We start from the raw sequence: 18281 nt of genomic DNA, 5'->3' as shown, positions 1-18281 counted from the left end.
CAAGTATTTTTGTGCATCACACAGCTACTCTGAATGTACTGGATTGTGAACAATATGATATGCTGCCGCTGAATTACAGCAAGACCCTACAGTTAGCTAGTGAGCTAGCTAACTTTTATCTATCAACGTTAGCTAGCTAGAAGCAACAGACAACAGCAAGCTGCTTTGAATTTCCAGTGTGTGTTTGTGTGAAAGAGATGTCTTCAGCTCACTGATTTTCAGAACAACGGACCCAAAGTGAACCCCGACAAGCATATAACTAAGTTGGTCCTTTTTTTAGCATTTTCATAATTTAAAAAAATATAATATTTTCTTCCATAAAAACAAATGCATTGTTGGTTAAGGGCTTGTCAGTAACCATTTCACAGTAAGGTCTACACCCGTTGTATTCAGCGCATGTGACAAATACAATTAGATTTGATTTGTGTGTTTAGGTACTGGACATTGCTCCCTCTGACACTGGGTTTCTGAACATCTAAAAGTCTAAGCCATTTGGGGTGGGGGTGGGGGGGTGGGGGGGGGGGGGGGTTCTACTAGCTGACATATGGAATTGTTTTAAGGTGGTCGTACCATGGATCATTTAGCTATTTGATTTATAGTACCCCTTTAGGTAAAAAGATTAAATACTGAAAAATGATTTGATAAAGTATTGAATTTATTTCAGGGGTGGGTATAATTTGTGGGACGTTCCAACAGGAATCCGTTCCAAAAACTTCGTAAATATCATGGTTGCCAACAAACAACGCATACAGAGTCGTATAACAGTAGAATGAGATACCGGGTAGGGAGTGAGCTATGTAATCACGTTTTTCACGCACCACGTTTATTCGGAAAAAATGTATCTCTTCGTTCTGGTAGCCTCCACCATTTCTCGTTCGTTGGTTTATTTATTATTTCCGGTGTTCCTGCATTTCCCGGTGAACTTTGTTGCGCCTCAATTGGGGAATCGCTGTGGTTGAAATGTAACTAATGACCGCAAACCCCAGTATTTTTATTAGCTATGTGTCTTGTACACAATTGTTACCGATGATACTGTATATACCTACTCGTACTACAGAAACATGCATTGTATTTTGCCAAGTTCTTTCGGTGTTAATCCTGTTTCCCAGATATAGCAGGTAAACTGTGTCTGCGTTGAGTTCATCTTGCCTAGTTAAATACATATAAAATTAAATATAACATTTAAAATATATACTTTGACCAATTTCAGGTAACCCCAAGATGCTTGATTCACTACAACTGCTTTTGAATATCTGTTTGTCGTTTGTGTCGTTTGTGTTTTACATTCCAACTTTTGAACGTCTGTTTATTGGACATATATATTAGTGTCTAATAAAGAAAGAGCAATGTATGTAAAGCATCCCATCTGTGTTAAGGTTATAGTGTGTGTGTGTGTGTGTGTGTGTGTGTGTGTGTGTGTGTGTGTGTGTGTGTATGGTGTAGTTTCTCTTGATTTCCACTAGGTGTCAGCACAGTTTCAATAATGTCACACCAGGTTCACAATATGTTTTCATGTGAAACCAATGAAATAGTATTTGTCACGTGCAGAATTCTACATATGTAGACCTTACAGTGGAATTCTGAATAACAAGCCCTTAACCAACAATTTACTTTTAAGGAAAATATGTGTTAAAACCTCTTGAAACTAGGGGGCACTATTTTTATGTTTGGAAAAAAAAATGTTCCCAAAGTATACGGCCTATTTCTCAGGACCAGATGCTAGAATATGCATATAAGTTTCCAAAACTTCCAAAACTGTCAAAATTTTGTCTGTGGGTTCAACAGAACTGATATTGCAGGCGAAACCCTGAGAAAAATCAAACCAGGAAGTGGCTTCTATTTTGAAAACTCCATCTTCCATAGCCTCCCATTGCTCCATTTAAAGGGATATCAACCAGATTCCTTTTCCTAATAGTCTTCAGACATAGTTTCAGGCTTTTATTTTGAAGAATGAGCGTGAACGACCACATTGCGTAAGTGGATAGGTGGGGGCTCTGAGTGAGTTGTGCACAAAAGAGAAAGGCTACCATTGTTACTCCCGGTCCTAGTGAAAAGCCAACTGTCCCGGTTGATATATTATCAATTATCAATATTATCGAATAGATATTTGAAAAACACCCTGAGGATTGATTATAAAAAACGTTTGACATGTTTCTGTGGACATTATGGATATAATTTGGAATTTTTGTCTGCGTTGTCGTGACCGCTCTTTCCGGTGGATTCCTGGGCATAACGCACCAAACTAACGGAGGTATTTGGATATAAAAAAATATCTTTATGGAACAAAAGGAACATTTGTCTAACTGGGAGTCTCGTGAGTGAAAACATCCGAAGATCAAGAGTAAACAATTAATTTGATTGCTTTTCTGATTTTCGTGACCGAGTTACCTGATGCTAAGTGTACTTATTGTTTTGTTGAGCGATCGATAAACTTACACAAACGCTTGTATTGCTTTCGCTGTAAAGCATCATTTCAAAATCTGAGACGACAGGTGGATTAACAAAAGGCTACGCTGTGTTTTGCAATATTGCACTTGTGATTTCATGAATATGAATATTTTCTAGTAATATTATTTGACTGTGGCGCTATGCTATTCATTGTTGCTGATGACAATTATACCGGATCCGGGATGGGTGGTTCAGAGGTTAATAATATTTAATGTAACTGGTTGTGTGTCTAGGTGCTGGACATTGGCCCTTCTGAAAGTGTCTGTGTATATTTTGTACTGATGATGATGATGATGATGATGATGATGAAGGTGAATAAACCATTATTGCTCTAGAAACCAATGTAAATGTCTCATTTGTAGTTACTGTATGTACTGCACAGTACAAGAGGTGAGATGTTGAAAGCTTTTAATTTTCTTTCCACTAAATACACTGTTATAACAAGGTAAAAACAGTGACAATTAAGATTAATCTTATACGCTTATTTCATAAAATAACACACTTCACACATTATTATTTTTAAAGCAATAAGGAATGTTGCATCAAGCCTAACTTTTTCCTGGACATTGAGGAAAGTTTGTGCCATAACTTTGTCATATCAATTAGCATTTTTAAAATTATTTTTATGTGTATCCTCTAACAATACCATATAAACTATTACAATATAATAGAACAGAATAACTATTGTTGTTAGACTTCATATATAGTCTCTGTCACTCCCTGATTTGTTTCACCTGTCCTTGTGCTTGTCTCCACCCTCCTCCAGGGGTCGCTCTTCTTCCCCATTATCCCCTGTGTATTTATACCTGTGTTCTGTGTTTGTCTGTTGCCAGTTCGTCTTGTTTGTTAAGTCAAAAAGCGTTTTGTCTCGGCTCCGTCTTTTTCCCAGTCTCTTTTTCTCGCCTTTCTGGTTTTGACCCTTGCCTGTCCTGACTCTGAGCCCGCCTGACCTGACCCTGAGCCTGCCTGACCTGAACCTGAGCCTGCCTGCCGTCCTGTACCCTTGCCCCAATACTCTGGATTATCGACCTCTGCCTGTCTTGACCTGACGTTTACCTGCCCCTGTTGCTGTAGTAAACATTGTTACGTCAACACAGTCTGCATTTGGGTCTTACCTGAAACGCAATAGTCTCATATGTTTGATGATTCTTTCTGACAGATAACATATAACAAAATATAGTTATATAAAATATAACTGGACATCGAGGCTGCCTAATTCAGATATCTACATTTTTTGTCAAAAGTTCTTGTTGTTAGATTCTGAGTTTACTGTAACTTAAAAAAATATTTCAAAAAATACATATATACTTTTCTAAATATTTACAATGCCCCTTTCTTATTAATCGTAGTCTAAACGTCAAAACTGACCCTAGATCAGCACTCGTACTCTGAGTGTGAATAGAGTAGTTCTGTGTGACTCAGTTGGTAGAGTGTGGCTCGGAGGTTCCATTCCTGTTGGGACTACCCATATGAAAGATTTATGTTCCCATGACTGTAATGAATGAGTGAATGACTTTGGATAAAAGTGTCTGCTAGATATTATATATTATTGCAAACCGGTTAGTGTACGTGTTTACTTTTCTATTTATGTTGGTAACCAGTTTATAATAGCAATATACCACGGCTAAGGGCTGTATCCAGGCACTCCGCTTCACGTCACGTTGCCTAAGAGGAGTCATTAGCCGTGGGACAGTAAATTGGCCAATATACCTCTGGCCTTATTGCTTAATTACATATATCTGTATAAACTGAGTGTACAAAACAGACTAACAAGGTGAGTCCAGGTGAAAGCGATGATCCCTTATTGATGTCACTTGTAGATGAAGGAGAGGAAAAGGGTTAAATAAGGATTTTATGCCTTGAGACAATTGAGACATGGATTGTGTATGTGTGCCATTGAGGGTGAATGGGCAAGACAACAAGTTTATTTGAACAGGGTATGTTAGTAGGTGCCAGGCGCACCAGTTTGAGTGTGTCAAGAACTGCAACGCAGCTGGGTTTGATGAATCCTGGCTCTTGCTGTTTCACGCTGATGGGAGGACTAGGGTAATGGAGAGAACCACATGAGTGCATGCAGCCATCACGCTACGTGTCAACATCACAGGCTGGTGGTGGTGGTGTGATGGTGTGGGGTGTGGTTTCACAGTACACATTGGGCCCCTTGATAAAAGTGGAGCAATGTTTCAATGCCACAGGATATCTGAACCTCATCATTGCCAATCAGGTGCATTCCTTCATGGCACCAGTGTATCCATCTGCAAATATATATTTTTCAGCAATATAATGCCCCATGCCACAAGGCTAGGATTGTCCAGTGACAGTGAACTGACGGGGAGTTCTGCTTACTCAGTAGCCTGGCCAGTCACCAGATCTCAATTCAATTGAGCATCTGTAGGATGAGATTGAACAAGCTATTCGGAGTAAAGATCCACTTCCAGCCAACTTGACACAACTGTGGGAAGCACTGGAGTCAACATGGGCCAGCATCCCTTTTGACACCTTGTAGAGTCCATGTCCTAACAAATTGAGGCTGTGCTGAGGGCAAAAGGGGGTGCAACTCAATATTAGGAAGGTGTTCCTAATGTTTTGTACAGTCAGTGTATATCACTTAGTTTGAATATACGGGTCCAGATACAAAGTACATTACCAAAAGTATGTGGACACCTGCTCGTCAAACATCTCATTCCAATATCATGGGTATTAATTTGGAGTTGGTTCCCCCTACACTGATGTTGGGCGATTAGGCCTGTCTCGCAGTCAACGTTCGATCGGGTTGAGGTCAGGGCTCTGTGCAGGCCAGTCAAGTTCTTCCACAAACCATTTCTGTATGGACCTCACTTTGTGCACGGGGGCATTGTCATGCTGAAACAGGAAAGGGCCTTCCCCAAAATGTTGCCACAAAGTTGGAGGCACAGAATTGTCTAGAATGTCGTTCTATGCTGTAGCGTAAAGATTTCCCTCCACTGGAACGAAGGGGCTTAGCAAGAACCATGAAAAACAGCCCCAGTGTCATAGAGGTGTCACACCCTGACCTTAGTTATCTTTGTTTTCTTTATTATTTTGGTTAGGTCAGGGTGTGACGAGGGTGGTTGGTTTAGTTTTTGTATGTCTTGGGGTTTTTCTAGTCTAGGTGTTTATATGTCTATGGTTGCCAAGATTGGTTCTCAATCAAAGGCAGCTGTTTATCGTTGTCTCTGATTGGGGACCATATTTCGGTAGCCATATTCCTTGGGTATTCTGTGGGTTGATATTCTATGTTTAGTTGCCTGTTCTGCACTAGCCATATTGCTTCACGGTTCGTTTTGTTTAGTTCTGTTCAGTGTTCTCTCTTTTATTAAAGAGTTATGTTCGCTTACCGCGCTGCGCCTTGGTCTCCTCATTATGACGACCGTGACACCCAGACCATTATTCCTCCACCATGTTGGCACTATGCATTGGGGCAGGAAGCGCTCTCCTGGAATCCGCCAAACCCAGATTCGTCCATCTGACTGCTAGATGGTGAAGAATGATTCATCACTCCAGAGAATGTTTCCAATGCTCAAATCAAATCCAAATTGTATTTGTCACATGTGCCGAATACAATGAAATGCTTACTTACAAGCTCTTAACCAACAATGCAGTTTAAAGAAAATACCTAAAAAGATACAAATAAAAAAGTAAGAGATAAGAAAAATAAATAACAAGAGCAGCAGTAAATAACAATAGCGGGGGCTATTTACAGGGGGTAACGGTACAAAGGCCAATGTGCAATGGTGTTTGTGCAACAGAGTCAATGTCTCCAGAGTCCAATGGTGGCGAGCTTTAAACCACTCCAGCCGACGCTTGGCATTGCACATGGTGATCTTAGGCTTGTGTGCGGCTGCTCGGCCTTAGAAACCCATTTCATGAAGCTCCCTATGAACAGTTGTTGTGCTAACGTTGCTTCCAGAGACAGTTTGGAACTCGGTAGGGAGTGTTGCAACACGGTATGCGCAACCACTTTGCGGCTGTGTGGCCTACCACTTTGCGGCTGTGTGGCCTACCACTTTGCGGCTGAGCAGTTGTTGCTCTCAGATGTTTCCACTTCACAATAACAGCACCTACAGTCGACCGGGGCAGCTCCAGCAGGGCAGAAATTTTACAAACTGACTTGTTGAAAAGGAGGCATCCTTTGATGGTGTTACGTTGAAAGTCACTGAGCTCTTCATTAAGGCCATTCTACTGCCAATGTTTGTTTATGGAGATTGAATGGCTGTGTGCTCGATTTTATACACCTGTCAGCAACGGGTGTGGCTGAAATAGCCTAATCCACTAATTTGAAGGGGTGTCCACTTTCGTATATATAGAGTACAAGGTTTTTGTTAAACTTTTTGTTTTCAGGTCTTCTTGATTCTGGGTTTGTTGTGTTCAGGTCTTCTTGGTTCTGGGTTTGTTGTGGTCAGGTCTTCTTGGTTCTGGGTTTGTTGTGTTCAGGTCTTCTTGGTTTTGGGTTTGTTGAGTTCAGGTCTTCTTGGTTCTGGGTTTGTTGTGTTCAGGTCTTCTTGGTTCTGGGTTTGTTGTGGTCAGGTCTTCTTGGTTCTGGGTTTGTTGTGATCAGGTCTTCTTGATTCTGTGTTTGTTGAGTTCAGGTCTTCTTGATTCTGGGTTTGTTGAGTTCAGGTCTTCTTGGTTCTGGGTTTGTTGAGTTCAGGTCTTCTTGGTTCTGGGTTTGTTGTGTTCAGGTGTTCTTGGTTCTGGGTTTGTTGTGTTCAGGTCTTCTTGGTTCTGAGTTTGTTGTGTTCAGGTCTTCTTGGTTCTGAATTTGTTGTGTTCAGGTCTTCTTAGTTCTGGGTTTGTTGATTCTACTGTAGATCTCAGCGGGGTCCTTCTCAGCTGCTTGTGCAGCCACGGGTCTGAAGAGAGAGAAACAGAAATTAAACAAAATCCACATCCCAACTCAGGTCAAAAGGAGCGCACTAAATAGGGAACAGTGTGCCATTTGGAACGCAGAGAGAGAACACATTCTAAAAAATCATCATGACATCACTCCCTCACTATCGTCATAGTAATTGTCTTGAGATGTCCATTGTTGGGTTCATAGTTTAAGGATATAACATCAAAAGTGGCCACTAGGGGTCAACTGTTTTGCTTATTGATGACATCTCCTACAATAAACAGCAGCAGCATATGAATGACCTTAATGCAGAATATGGTCACAGGGGGGCAGCAGTGAGGCGGTTACATTTCACAGCAGTTTATTGCACATCCTCGTCCTGTTTCTGGTGTTGAGGCATAAATTACCTTAAAGCAGAATATGCATTATTGATGGCATCATCATTGTCTACTCCTCCAATGAGCATATGGCCGTAACTACATATGAGAACACTGAGGTTCGGACCAAGTAATTATTTTCTCATTTAAATATAATCACATTCTAATACAAATAATGTACATAATAAAGAAAATGAATTACGGATCAACATCTAAATATTGCTCCCAGTGATGGTCAAAGCTCAGAACTCTTATATTCTTGATGTGACTAATCGCGCCTGCCTCTTTGTGAACAAGTGGAATTATGAACAATGGTTTGATTATGTTCTCCTGCGTCCCCCGGATTTGCCTCCCTGATTTTCAGCAGCACATTCACCATTTTCTCAGAAGGATAATAATTCCCCTTCTCGCGGCACAGGCCGAGGGCGACGTGAAACGCACTACCCCAGGCTGCAGGTTGCTCTGCTAACAGTGTGTTTGCGAGATGCCGGACAAAAGGCCATTTTTAAAGGTGATAATGCCCCCCCCCCCCTCCACCCCCAACCTTCCAGCAGCAGCATACTGGACACCCAGATTTGGTTGTAAACAATCCAACCTCTCCTTTAATGCTGTGTGTTCACAATGTTATAGTATTGACCCTGTTGTTGTAATGGCATAATATGCTCACTGGGTGGCAGCACCGGGGAGGTTGAATTTCACAGCAGCGTATTGGACATCTTCGTCTTGTATCTGTGGTTGAGGCAGCTGGACGGTGGAGTACAGAGGCACTTCCTGGTATCTGGAGCGAGAAAAGTGGACGCTGGCGTAGTGAACACCATCCTGGTCATCTGTGGCTGATGTCTGTGCTGCAGTAGGGTTCATGGCCATGCCTGAGATGTTGTCGTACACTGGACTAGAGTCTCTCTGGTGGAGAGAGAGGACAGACAACATGAGGAGTGGAAATGTTCCACAAAGCAATACACAGTCATCATAGTCACCTTCTGATTCCAACACTCACCTGTTCATTTTCTGATGTGTCTCTTGTGTCAGAGGGGGATCTGGAGGCCTTCTTCCTGTTTTTTAAATGAATTAATTTATTCTTGAAACAAGTTAAGTTAATAAAAAGTGTTAGGGTGAAATAATGTTTAAAAGAATCACTCACCTGAACCACATGAAGCCAGAGAGACAGAGGATGAGAACCAGAACAACCACTATGATTCCTACAGCTGCAGTCAGAACTGTTTGTTTACCTAAATTAAAATATGGATGATACGAGTACTGGCATTTTATAAAGTGAAAATAAACATAGTCCAGGACAATAATACAACATTTGTTAACTGATCTAATCTCAACGTATATATATATATATATATATATATATATATATATATATATATAATATATATATTATAAAACAAAGTACAATAAGCCAATGTATAACTATTAATAATAGCTTGAAATGTAATTTTGTATTGAAATATATAAGATGAAACTTCACCTGGTAAAATGATCATCAGAGCTGTAGAGTTCCTAGATCCTCTTCTATTCCAGGCCTCACAGTGGTAATGTCCACTGTCCTTAGACTTGAAGTTACTTATGTTGTACATCTGTCCACATCCATTTAGAAAAGTCTCATTTTGAAAGTACCAGGTGTATTTGTTCACAGGTGGGTTGGCATCACTGCTGCAGGTCAGAGTCACTGAACTGCCCTCCACTATTTCACCAGAGGGACTGACTGACACTGAGGTGTTCCTTGGTCCATCTGGTGTAAAAGACAGTGGATTTAAAAATAGTACAAATTAAATCAGGTAAAAATATTACAAACTTTCCACAAATGTACTTTTCCACACAATGACTTTTAGATCCATCCTCTTATTGAAGATTCTCTATTGAAGTATCATGTGGAGCCAATATCTGTCACTACAATGTTAATATACCAAACTATCCCCAAGGTACTCTATATGACCCTCATACCCTGGCACTGAGCTCAGATCTTCAGCCTTCATACCAGACCATTTAGTAAACCAGAAAGCTTTTTTGATCTCATGATAACTGGGATATGTGTAAGAGCAGGATATGTCCACTGTTGACCCCTTCAAGACACAGATACTCTGATGGGTGTAAGTCACACTCCAACACTTCTGACCTTAAATACAAAAATACAATATAACATCTCATAAATATTTTATTACAATACCTTCCAGTATACACTGATGTTGTTTATGAAGTAGAACACAACTATTTAACCAGTTTACACTAGTGAAAACCATCATTACTAAACAATTATCGATAATCATTGATTAATTTACAAAATCTCGACCTGAACAAAATTGTATTTATATGAAATGTATATTAAAAGTCCAGACTGACACACTGCAGGAGAGAGGAGATCCGCATGGCCTTTTACAGCACAGGAGTAGCTGTCTGCATCACTAAAGGAGTCTGAGTACAGGCTGGAAGTGTCCTCCTTTACTTTGTGTCCGTTCTTGTACCAGATGTAGGTGGGGTTGTCAGTCAGAGTACAGGTGGTGCTACAGGTCAGTGTCTTATCCTGATGTCCACCAGTCACCTTCACCTGAAGACCTGGAGAAAAAACAATATCACTGTAAATCCCTTTATCACTGACTTACTCTAATCACTCTAATACAAAGATGGACAAAATCCTATGTTATTCAGACATAAATACAAACCAAGACATTTTCCTGAACTAAATGAAATTCAACAGTTGAACTATATTGAATGTAACTTTACCTGTGACAGACAGAGTGACTCCAGGTTTGCCAAAATATCTCCCTCTTGTCTGATCTGTTATAAATCTGAACTTGTACGTAGCTGAGTCTCTCTCTCTCAGGTCTGTGATTTTCAGGGTGCAGTCTTTCTTCTTATCTCCATGATACTCCAGACGATCTGCATACTCTGGGTCCTGACCTAGATCTTCAGGTTCTTTACCAGTCTTCATTTTAGTGAACCAGAAGGTTGTTTTTACTGTACCACTGGGATATGTGTAAGAACAGGTCAGATCCACTGTTGACCCCTTCAAGGCACAGATACTCTGAGTGGTGTAAGTCACACTCCAGCCAGTCTGCCCAAGGACCGCTGAACAGTCACAGAACACAAGGGTATTACATTAAGCCAATGCATATTGGCTCACACTAACAGTATAGGCTTTGTCCATACTTTGTTGCCATAGTTGCTGAGTTGAGTCGAGTGTGATGAGAAAACACATAAGCATCATTCAGTAAGGTAAGAGAGGTGTGAAAGATAACTACTGAAGTGAACTGGAGATGCCTAAGAGAACACAACAGAATAATAAAACACAAATGTAATTTCAATATTTTACAAACGCCTGTAGATTGACAAACATATCAAGTTATGAATGAGACCATACCTGTCACAGACCAGAGAAAGACCACCAACACACTTCCTGCTGTTCTCAAGGACATTGTTGCATCTCCCACCCTGCAGTCTTAGAAACATAAACAACAACTCACTCTATAGCTGGTGAATAACTCCACCTGATACATTGAAGTATAAACTGTAAATGGGGTACAGTGCCTCATTACTGAAAATAATCCAGACTCATATTGTGTTGTGTTGTATTGTGCTAAATGGTTGTCTATGTGAATACTGTCTGTCTGTAAGTCTACTGCACTATGTATGTATGTAATGTGTGTGAGGTGTTGCATGTCTGTCTACGTCTCTCTATTTAAGATGACATGCTGTATGATGCAAAAATCATTTCCGAATAGATACATTAAAGTCATCATCATCATCACCAATCACTTTTTAAACAGATCTGTATAACTGTAAACACATATTTCTACATTGATTGTTCTGAAGTTGTTTTATTCTCAGAACCCCAAATATAGGAGGATAAATGTTCAATCATCTACGGTCCGTCAAGCTGTACAGCAGCCTAAAGACTGACCACCAGGTTCAATGATAACACCTATCCTCAAGCTGTGAGGCTAAACAGCAAGTGACTCACACACGCACACACACACGCACACACACGCGCACACACACGCGCACACACACACACACACACACACACACACACACACACACACACACACATGCAAACAGTGCAGTGTTACACTGAGCAGGCATTCAAATGTTTGTTTACATGTCTATTTTACCCTGGTTAATCATCTCATCACTATGTATATCAACACTCCTACACTGAGACACTTTATGAATACGGACCCTGATGTAACAACCAAAACACAGATAAAAACATAACAAGTAAAATGATACATTACCCTCAAGTATATGACTTATGACTAAAAACAAATAACCTAAAACTATATTTCAAGATATATTCAACAAATAACCCAAAACTATATATTTTATTGTAATTACAGAGTGAAGTGAAGGGGGAGGTCTTGTACAGTGAGTCAACTTACTGGTAGTGAGTGGCAGTTCAGTGATTGACTAATATGTAAAGTTGTCAGGACACATGTATCTGATACAGAACAGTCCTCTCCTTCCTCTTTAAGACACTAACATGCATGAGGACCAGAACAGAGTGTCAGAAAAGGGAGGTTACTGTATTAAAATGGGCCCTACATTTCTATAATGGACAAAATGTCCCCCATTTCCACGTGTATATAAATACAGAACCATGTTAACAATATGTTGACTATTCTATATGGAATGTTTATAATATCTTAGAATGTGTTGCCTTGTCCCTCTGAGTTCTACATGGAACAGGTCAAAGTCCCATTTACATTTGGTCAGTTCCATGATGTCATTCATTATATTCTACAAACACATTCAATTTACTCTCCTCATCAGCTGCATCAAAGTGGTACTGAAGGTTCCAGTGTTCTAGGCTAGAGCTCCCTCTACTGGCATCTCAACATTACTGCAGCCTCCAGTCCTGATGTCCTTATTCATTTGTGCAGTAATATGAATAGAATGAATGGATACTGTTCCATTAATTCCAGCCATTCATCCTATAGCTCTGCCCACCAGCCTCCTCTGTTGTACAGTACTAGTAGTAGCTTGATCTATCAGAGGCATCAATGAACATCACCATAGCCTGCTGTATTGACTGTGTTGTCTATTGTAGTCTGCTGTCCATAAATAATGTCATTTAGCAGATGCCTTTATCCAAAGCGACTTACAGTTAGTTATACGTGCATATATTTTACCTATGGGGGGTCCAGGGAACCAAACCCATAACGTTGCAGGATGTTCTACCAACTGAGCTACAGAGGAACATGTTCTGTATAGTCTAATGTGCATATACAGATTTCTGATGTGATTCAGGAGGTCTGTCAGAGGACAGACAGGAAAGGAGAAGAGGGAAGTGATACTCAGTGTGTGCATCTAAACCAACAAAATACTTTATACTGTATATATGTGTCTCATGTTAATACTACTCCTAAACACAACCCACAATCACTGTGTCTCATGTTAATACTACTCCTAAACACAACCCACCATCACTGTGTCTCATGTTAATACTACTCCTAAACACAACCCACCATCACTATGTCTCATGTTAATACTACTCCTAAACACAACCCACCATCACTGTGTCTCATGTTAATACTACTCCTAAACACAGTCCACCATCACTGTGTCTCATGTTAATACTACTCCTAAACACAACCCACCATCACTGTGTCTCATGTTAATACTACTCCTATACACAACCCACCATCACTGTGTCTCATGTTAATACTACTCCTAAACACAACCCACCATCACTGTGTCTCATGTTAATACTACTCCTATACACAACCCACCATCACAGTATCTCATGTAAATACTACTCCTAAACACAAACCACCATCACTGTGTCCTAAGCTCTTTCGAAGCATCCACTCAATCACTCTTACTCACTGTCACTCTTACTTTAGGCAATTTTCAAAATGTCTCCACAACAATCTGTTGCTCTGAGAGCCCTTAAAATAGCATGTAAAAGTCTTTATGTGAAACAACATGTACAATGTACTTCCTATCTTTTGTAGCACACAATATATCTCAATATTTGTCAAGGGGGCCAATAATTTTGGTCTTGACTCTATATCCAACAATCAGATTAATATGTAAACATGTATTTACACATATGCACACACACACACAGACATATCACACACACAGTTATCATTGACCCTGTTATACTTTGACAGTGAACATGACCCTATTGAATGGAGATCTGGGTGTTACTGGTATACTCTACTGATCATGTTTTAAACATGTAAATGAATAAGCTGATCTAAACTAAACACATGAAACCACAGTCCAGGGTCAGTATTCACAAAGTGTATCAGAGTAGGAGAGCTGATCTGGGATCAGTTTAGCCTTTTAGATCATAATTATATGGACCATCTGAGACACTTTATGAATACAGGCCCTGATGTAACAACCAAAACACAGTTCAATATAAACCATCAAGTACAAAGATACAGGAAGTCATGTGATGTTTGGCTAAAAACATCAAAACTAAAACTATATTTCAAGATATCGTCAAGTGTACTTACAGAGTGAAGTGAAGGGGAGAGGTCTTGAACAGTGAGTCAACGTACTGTCACTGTGTGGAAACAAGAAGGAGTCTACTGTAAGTGTTAGTAGAAGCAGGCGTAGCCTAAGTGTGAGTTCTGTGGTTGATACATTTTTAAAGTAGCCTAGTCAGGGCATTAACATGCAGGAACAACATGTCACATAAGGGATGTTACTGTATCTAAATAGAAAATGGTCTAAAGTCAGAATACTGTAGTTACATTTCTTTATTTGAGGGGTGGGCCAACATGTTTTACAAGAGACAAAATGTGACCCATTCCCATCACTCCTCATCAGCTGGTACTGAAGGTTCCAGAACAGATGAAAGGGGAGTATCTTTGGTACCAGTGTTCTAGACTAGAGCTCTCCCTACTGACATCTCAACATTACTGCAGCTTCCAGGCTTCATATGTCCCTACTAGTCTGATGAAAATATACAAAATAGAAGGTAAGATAACATTCGAAAATGTTAGAAATATATATGGAATAAACCAGGCACGCACGTAAAAATACTGTGTTATTGGGACTTATGTTGAACTAGCGTTTGAATTGAGTGAACTTGTGATCTAGACTAGCTTGTTATCTACATGAAGAGGCTGTTATTCAGTGATAAACAAGCATTTCGGTGCATCACACAGCTACTCTGAATGGACTGGATTGTGAACAATATGATGCGCTGCCGCTGAATTACAGCAAGACCCCATCATTAGCGAGAGAGCTAGCTAGTAAGCTAACATTTAGCTATCAACATTAGCTAGCTAGAAACAACAGACAACAGTGAGCTGTCATTATGCCAAGGCCAAGGAAACCTGCTCTGAATATCCACTGTGTTCTTGTGTGAAAGAGATGTCTTCAGCTCACTGATCTTCAGAACAACAGACCCAAAGTGAACCCTGACATCCATATAACTAAGTCTGTCTGTCTTTCTGGGATTATTGTGTCCCATTGTGTCTGCATGATGTGTGTTTTTTTTAAATGACAATTAATAATCTTTCATGTAATTGGTTATTGCTGCTTCGTTATTGGTATTTTATTGTGTAATTCATTTTTTTATTATTTTGATCATTTAAAAAATCTAATATTGTCTTAAATAAAAACAACTGCATTGTTGCTTAAGGACTTGTCATTAACCATTTCACAGTAAGGTCTACTACACCTGTTGTATTCGGTGCATGTGACAAATACAATTAGATTTGATTTGTGTGTTTAGGTGCTGGACATTGCTCCCTCTGACACTGGGTTTCTGAACCTCAGCCATTTGTAGAGGTTCTACTAGCTGACATATGGAATTGTTTTAAGGTGGTCATACCATGGATCATTTAGATATTTGATTTTTAATTATATTACCCCTTTAGGTAAAAAAAAATACAATTCTTAAAAATGATTTGATAAAATATTGAATTAGTCCTTTACTGTTATAGCCCATATAAACACACTTTCATAAATGGTACAAATAAAAAAAAGACAGGGAAAAAAATGCATTGTTGGTTAAGGGCTTGTCAGTAACCATTTCACAGTAAGGTCTACACCCGTTGTATTCAGCGCATGTGACAAATACAATTAGATTTGATTTGTGTGTTTAGGTACTGGACATTGCTCCCTCTGACACTGGGTTTCTGAACATCTAAAAGTCTAAGCCATTTGGGGTGGGGGGTTCTACTAGCTGACATATGGAATTGTTTTAAGGTGGTCGTACCATGGATCATTTAGCTATTTGATTTTGAATTATAGTACCCCTTTAGGTAAAAAGATTAAATACTGAAAAATGATTTGATAAAATATTGAATTTGGCCTTTACTGCTATAGACAATACAAACGCATTGAACAACACATTCATAAATGTTAGTTTTTTTAAAGAGTGAAAAAATGTATCATAAGGACTAAAGTTTTGAAGTGACTGTCCTATATCTAGGGGATATAACAAAATGTGTTTTTTTGGACACATACACTATACAAAAGTATGTGAACATCCCTTCAAATTAGTGGATTAGGTTATTTCAACCACACCTGTGACAGGTGTATTAAATCGAGCACACAGCCATGCAATCTCCATAACTTGGCAGTAGAATGGCCTTACTGAAGAGCTCAGTGACTTTCAACATGGCACCTTCATAGGATGCCACCTTTACAGTCAGTTTGTCAAATTTCTGCCCTGCTAGAGCTGCCCTGGTCAACTGTAAATGCTGTTATTATGAAGTGGTAACGTCTAGGAGCAACAACGGCTCAGCCATAAAGTGGTAGGCCACACAAGCTCACAGAATGGGGTCCGCTGAGTGCTGAAGCACGTAGCGTGTAGAAATCATCTGTCCTCGGCTGCAACACTCACTACCGAGTTCCGAACTGCGGCTAGAAGCAACTTCAGCACAAGATCTGTTCGTCGGGAGCTTCATGAAATGGGTTTCCATTTCTTAAGATCACCGTGCGCAATGCCAAGCGTCAGCTGGAGTGGTGTAAAGCTTGCCGCCATTGGACTCTGGAGCAGTGGAAACGCATTCTCTGGAGTTATGAATCACGCTTCACCATCTGGCAGTCATACGGACGTATCTGGGTTTGGTGGATGCCAGGAGAACGCTACCTGCCCCAATGCACAGTGCCAACTGTAAAGTTTGGTGGAGGAGGAATAATGGTCTGGGGCTGTTTTTCTTGGTTTAGGCTGATCCCTTAGTTCCAGTGAAGGGAGACCTTAACGCGACAGCAAACAATGATATTCTATACGATTCTGTGCTTCCAACTTTGTGGAAACAGTTTGGAAAGACACTTTCCTGTTTCAGCATGACAATGTCCCCGTGTACAAAGCAAGATCCATACAGAAAGGGTTTGTCGAGATCGGGGTGGAAGATCTTAATTGGCCTGCACAGAGCTCAGACCTCAACCCCATCGAAAACCTTTGGGATCTTTGGAACACCGACTGCAAGCCAGGCCAGGCCTAATCGCCGAACATCACTGCCCAAGCTCACCAATGCTCTTCTGGCTGAATGGAAGCAAGTCTCCACAGCAATCAAATCAAATTGTATTTGTCAAATACACGTGTTTAGCAGATGTTATTGCGGGTGTTAGCCAAATGCTGTAGCGAAATGCTTGTAGCAATGTTCCAACATCTAGCCTTCCCAGAAGAGTGGAGGTTGTTGTAGTAGCAATGTACAACACACCAGCTGCATGTGACCAGGTGAAAAAAACTTTCCAAGCCAAACCCCTACACACACTCTATATCGTTGTCACCATATTAGCTAAAATAATGTCATAGTCAACATAGTGCAATGACCTGGCTAGATCATAAAGGAACAATTGTCCAGACAGAGGATTGAGTTTACGAATTTACGTTTTATTAACCCAACTTCACACAGGCTACTGTTTGGCCGTAGCCCACCCCAAATAAATGAAGGATACCCTATAAAACAACCGTGAACTTCTCTTGTGAAGGCCAGACGTAAGAGAGAGAACAATGGCTACACCTGGAAATACAAGATGTATGCTCCATCCCCACCCCCACCCCCACGCCACTCCACCCCCATGTTCACGCCACTCCACCCCCATGCCACTCCACCAACCACCAGGATGCCCGGCATCAGAACATTCCAGACATTCCGTGATTGGCAGGTTGATTGGCATGTCAGCCCCGCGAACACTGGGTACTGGTAAGTACAACACAACCAACTAATAGCCTAACACATAACACACAGCTGTCTGTGCGGGTCGCTACAATAGCTAATAGAACTATAGTGTTAGTAATCCCTCTAAAATCATGCAGTAACGTTACTGTGTACTGTCAGTAAGCTGTTTAGCACTTACACAGGCGAGCCCCGGTGGCAATAAATGAGTAAAACCAAAAGCTTCCCTTGACGTGGAAGAGTTCCAGTGTTGTGTTGGATCATCATAGTCAGCTAGCTAATATAGCATCCCTCTGTTTGAGCAGGGTGTTTCAGTAGGCTAAACTAGATAGCTGCATTTGCTAGCTAAAAAAGTGAAAGTGAAAAATAATGATGAAATCGCTCTCTATTTTGCTCCTCCTTCATTTTGGAAAAAATGTGTTTGTTCAAAACTGTTCAACTGTTGTTTTTCTCTCTGAGTCAACTACTCACCACATTGTGTGCACTGCAGTGCTAGCTAGCTGC

At 40.4% G+C, this 18281-nt stretch overlaps 1 protein-coding gene across 1 annotated transcript; it reads right to left on the bottom strand.

The window, feature by feature from the left end:
* Positions 1-6414: 6414 nt before the first annotated feature.
* Positions 6415-10595, bottom strand: LOC110487252. Its single transcript, XM_036940125.1, has 7 exons — positions 10408-10595; positions 10027-10239; positions 9155-9802; positions 8819-8906; positions 8675-8729; positions 8345-8580; positions 6415-7319 (listed from the first exon to the last, which is right to left on the bottom strand). The coding sequence occupies exons 3-7, from the start codon at positions 9261-9263 to the stop codon at positions 7238-7240; spliced, it is 570 nt and encodes a 189-aa protein (XP_036796020.1). The 5' UTR covers positions 9264-9802; positions 10027-10239; positions 10408-10595; the 3' UTR covers positions 6415-7237.
* Between the last annotated feature and the right edge of the window lie 7686 nt (positions 10596-18281).

This window comes from Oncorhynchus mykiss, chromosome 13 (assembly GCF_013265735.2).
Source record: "Oncorhynchus mykiss isolate Arlee chromosome 13, USDA_OmykA_1.1, whole genome shotgun sequence".
NCBI classification, from domain to species: domain Eukaryota; kingdom Metazoa; phylum Chordata; class Actinopteri; order Salmoniformes; family Salmonidae; genus Oncorhynchus; species Oncorhynchus mykiss.
The sequence above is the reverse complement of the archived record's forward strand: the minus strand, read 5'-3'. Positions and strand labels throughout refer to the sequence as shown.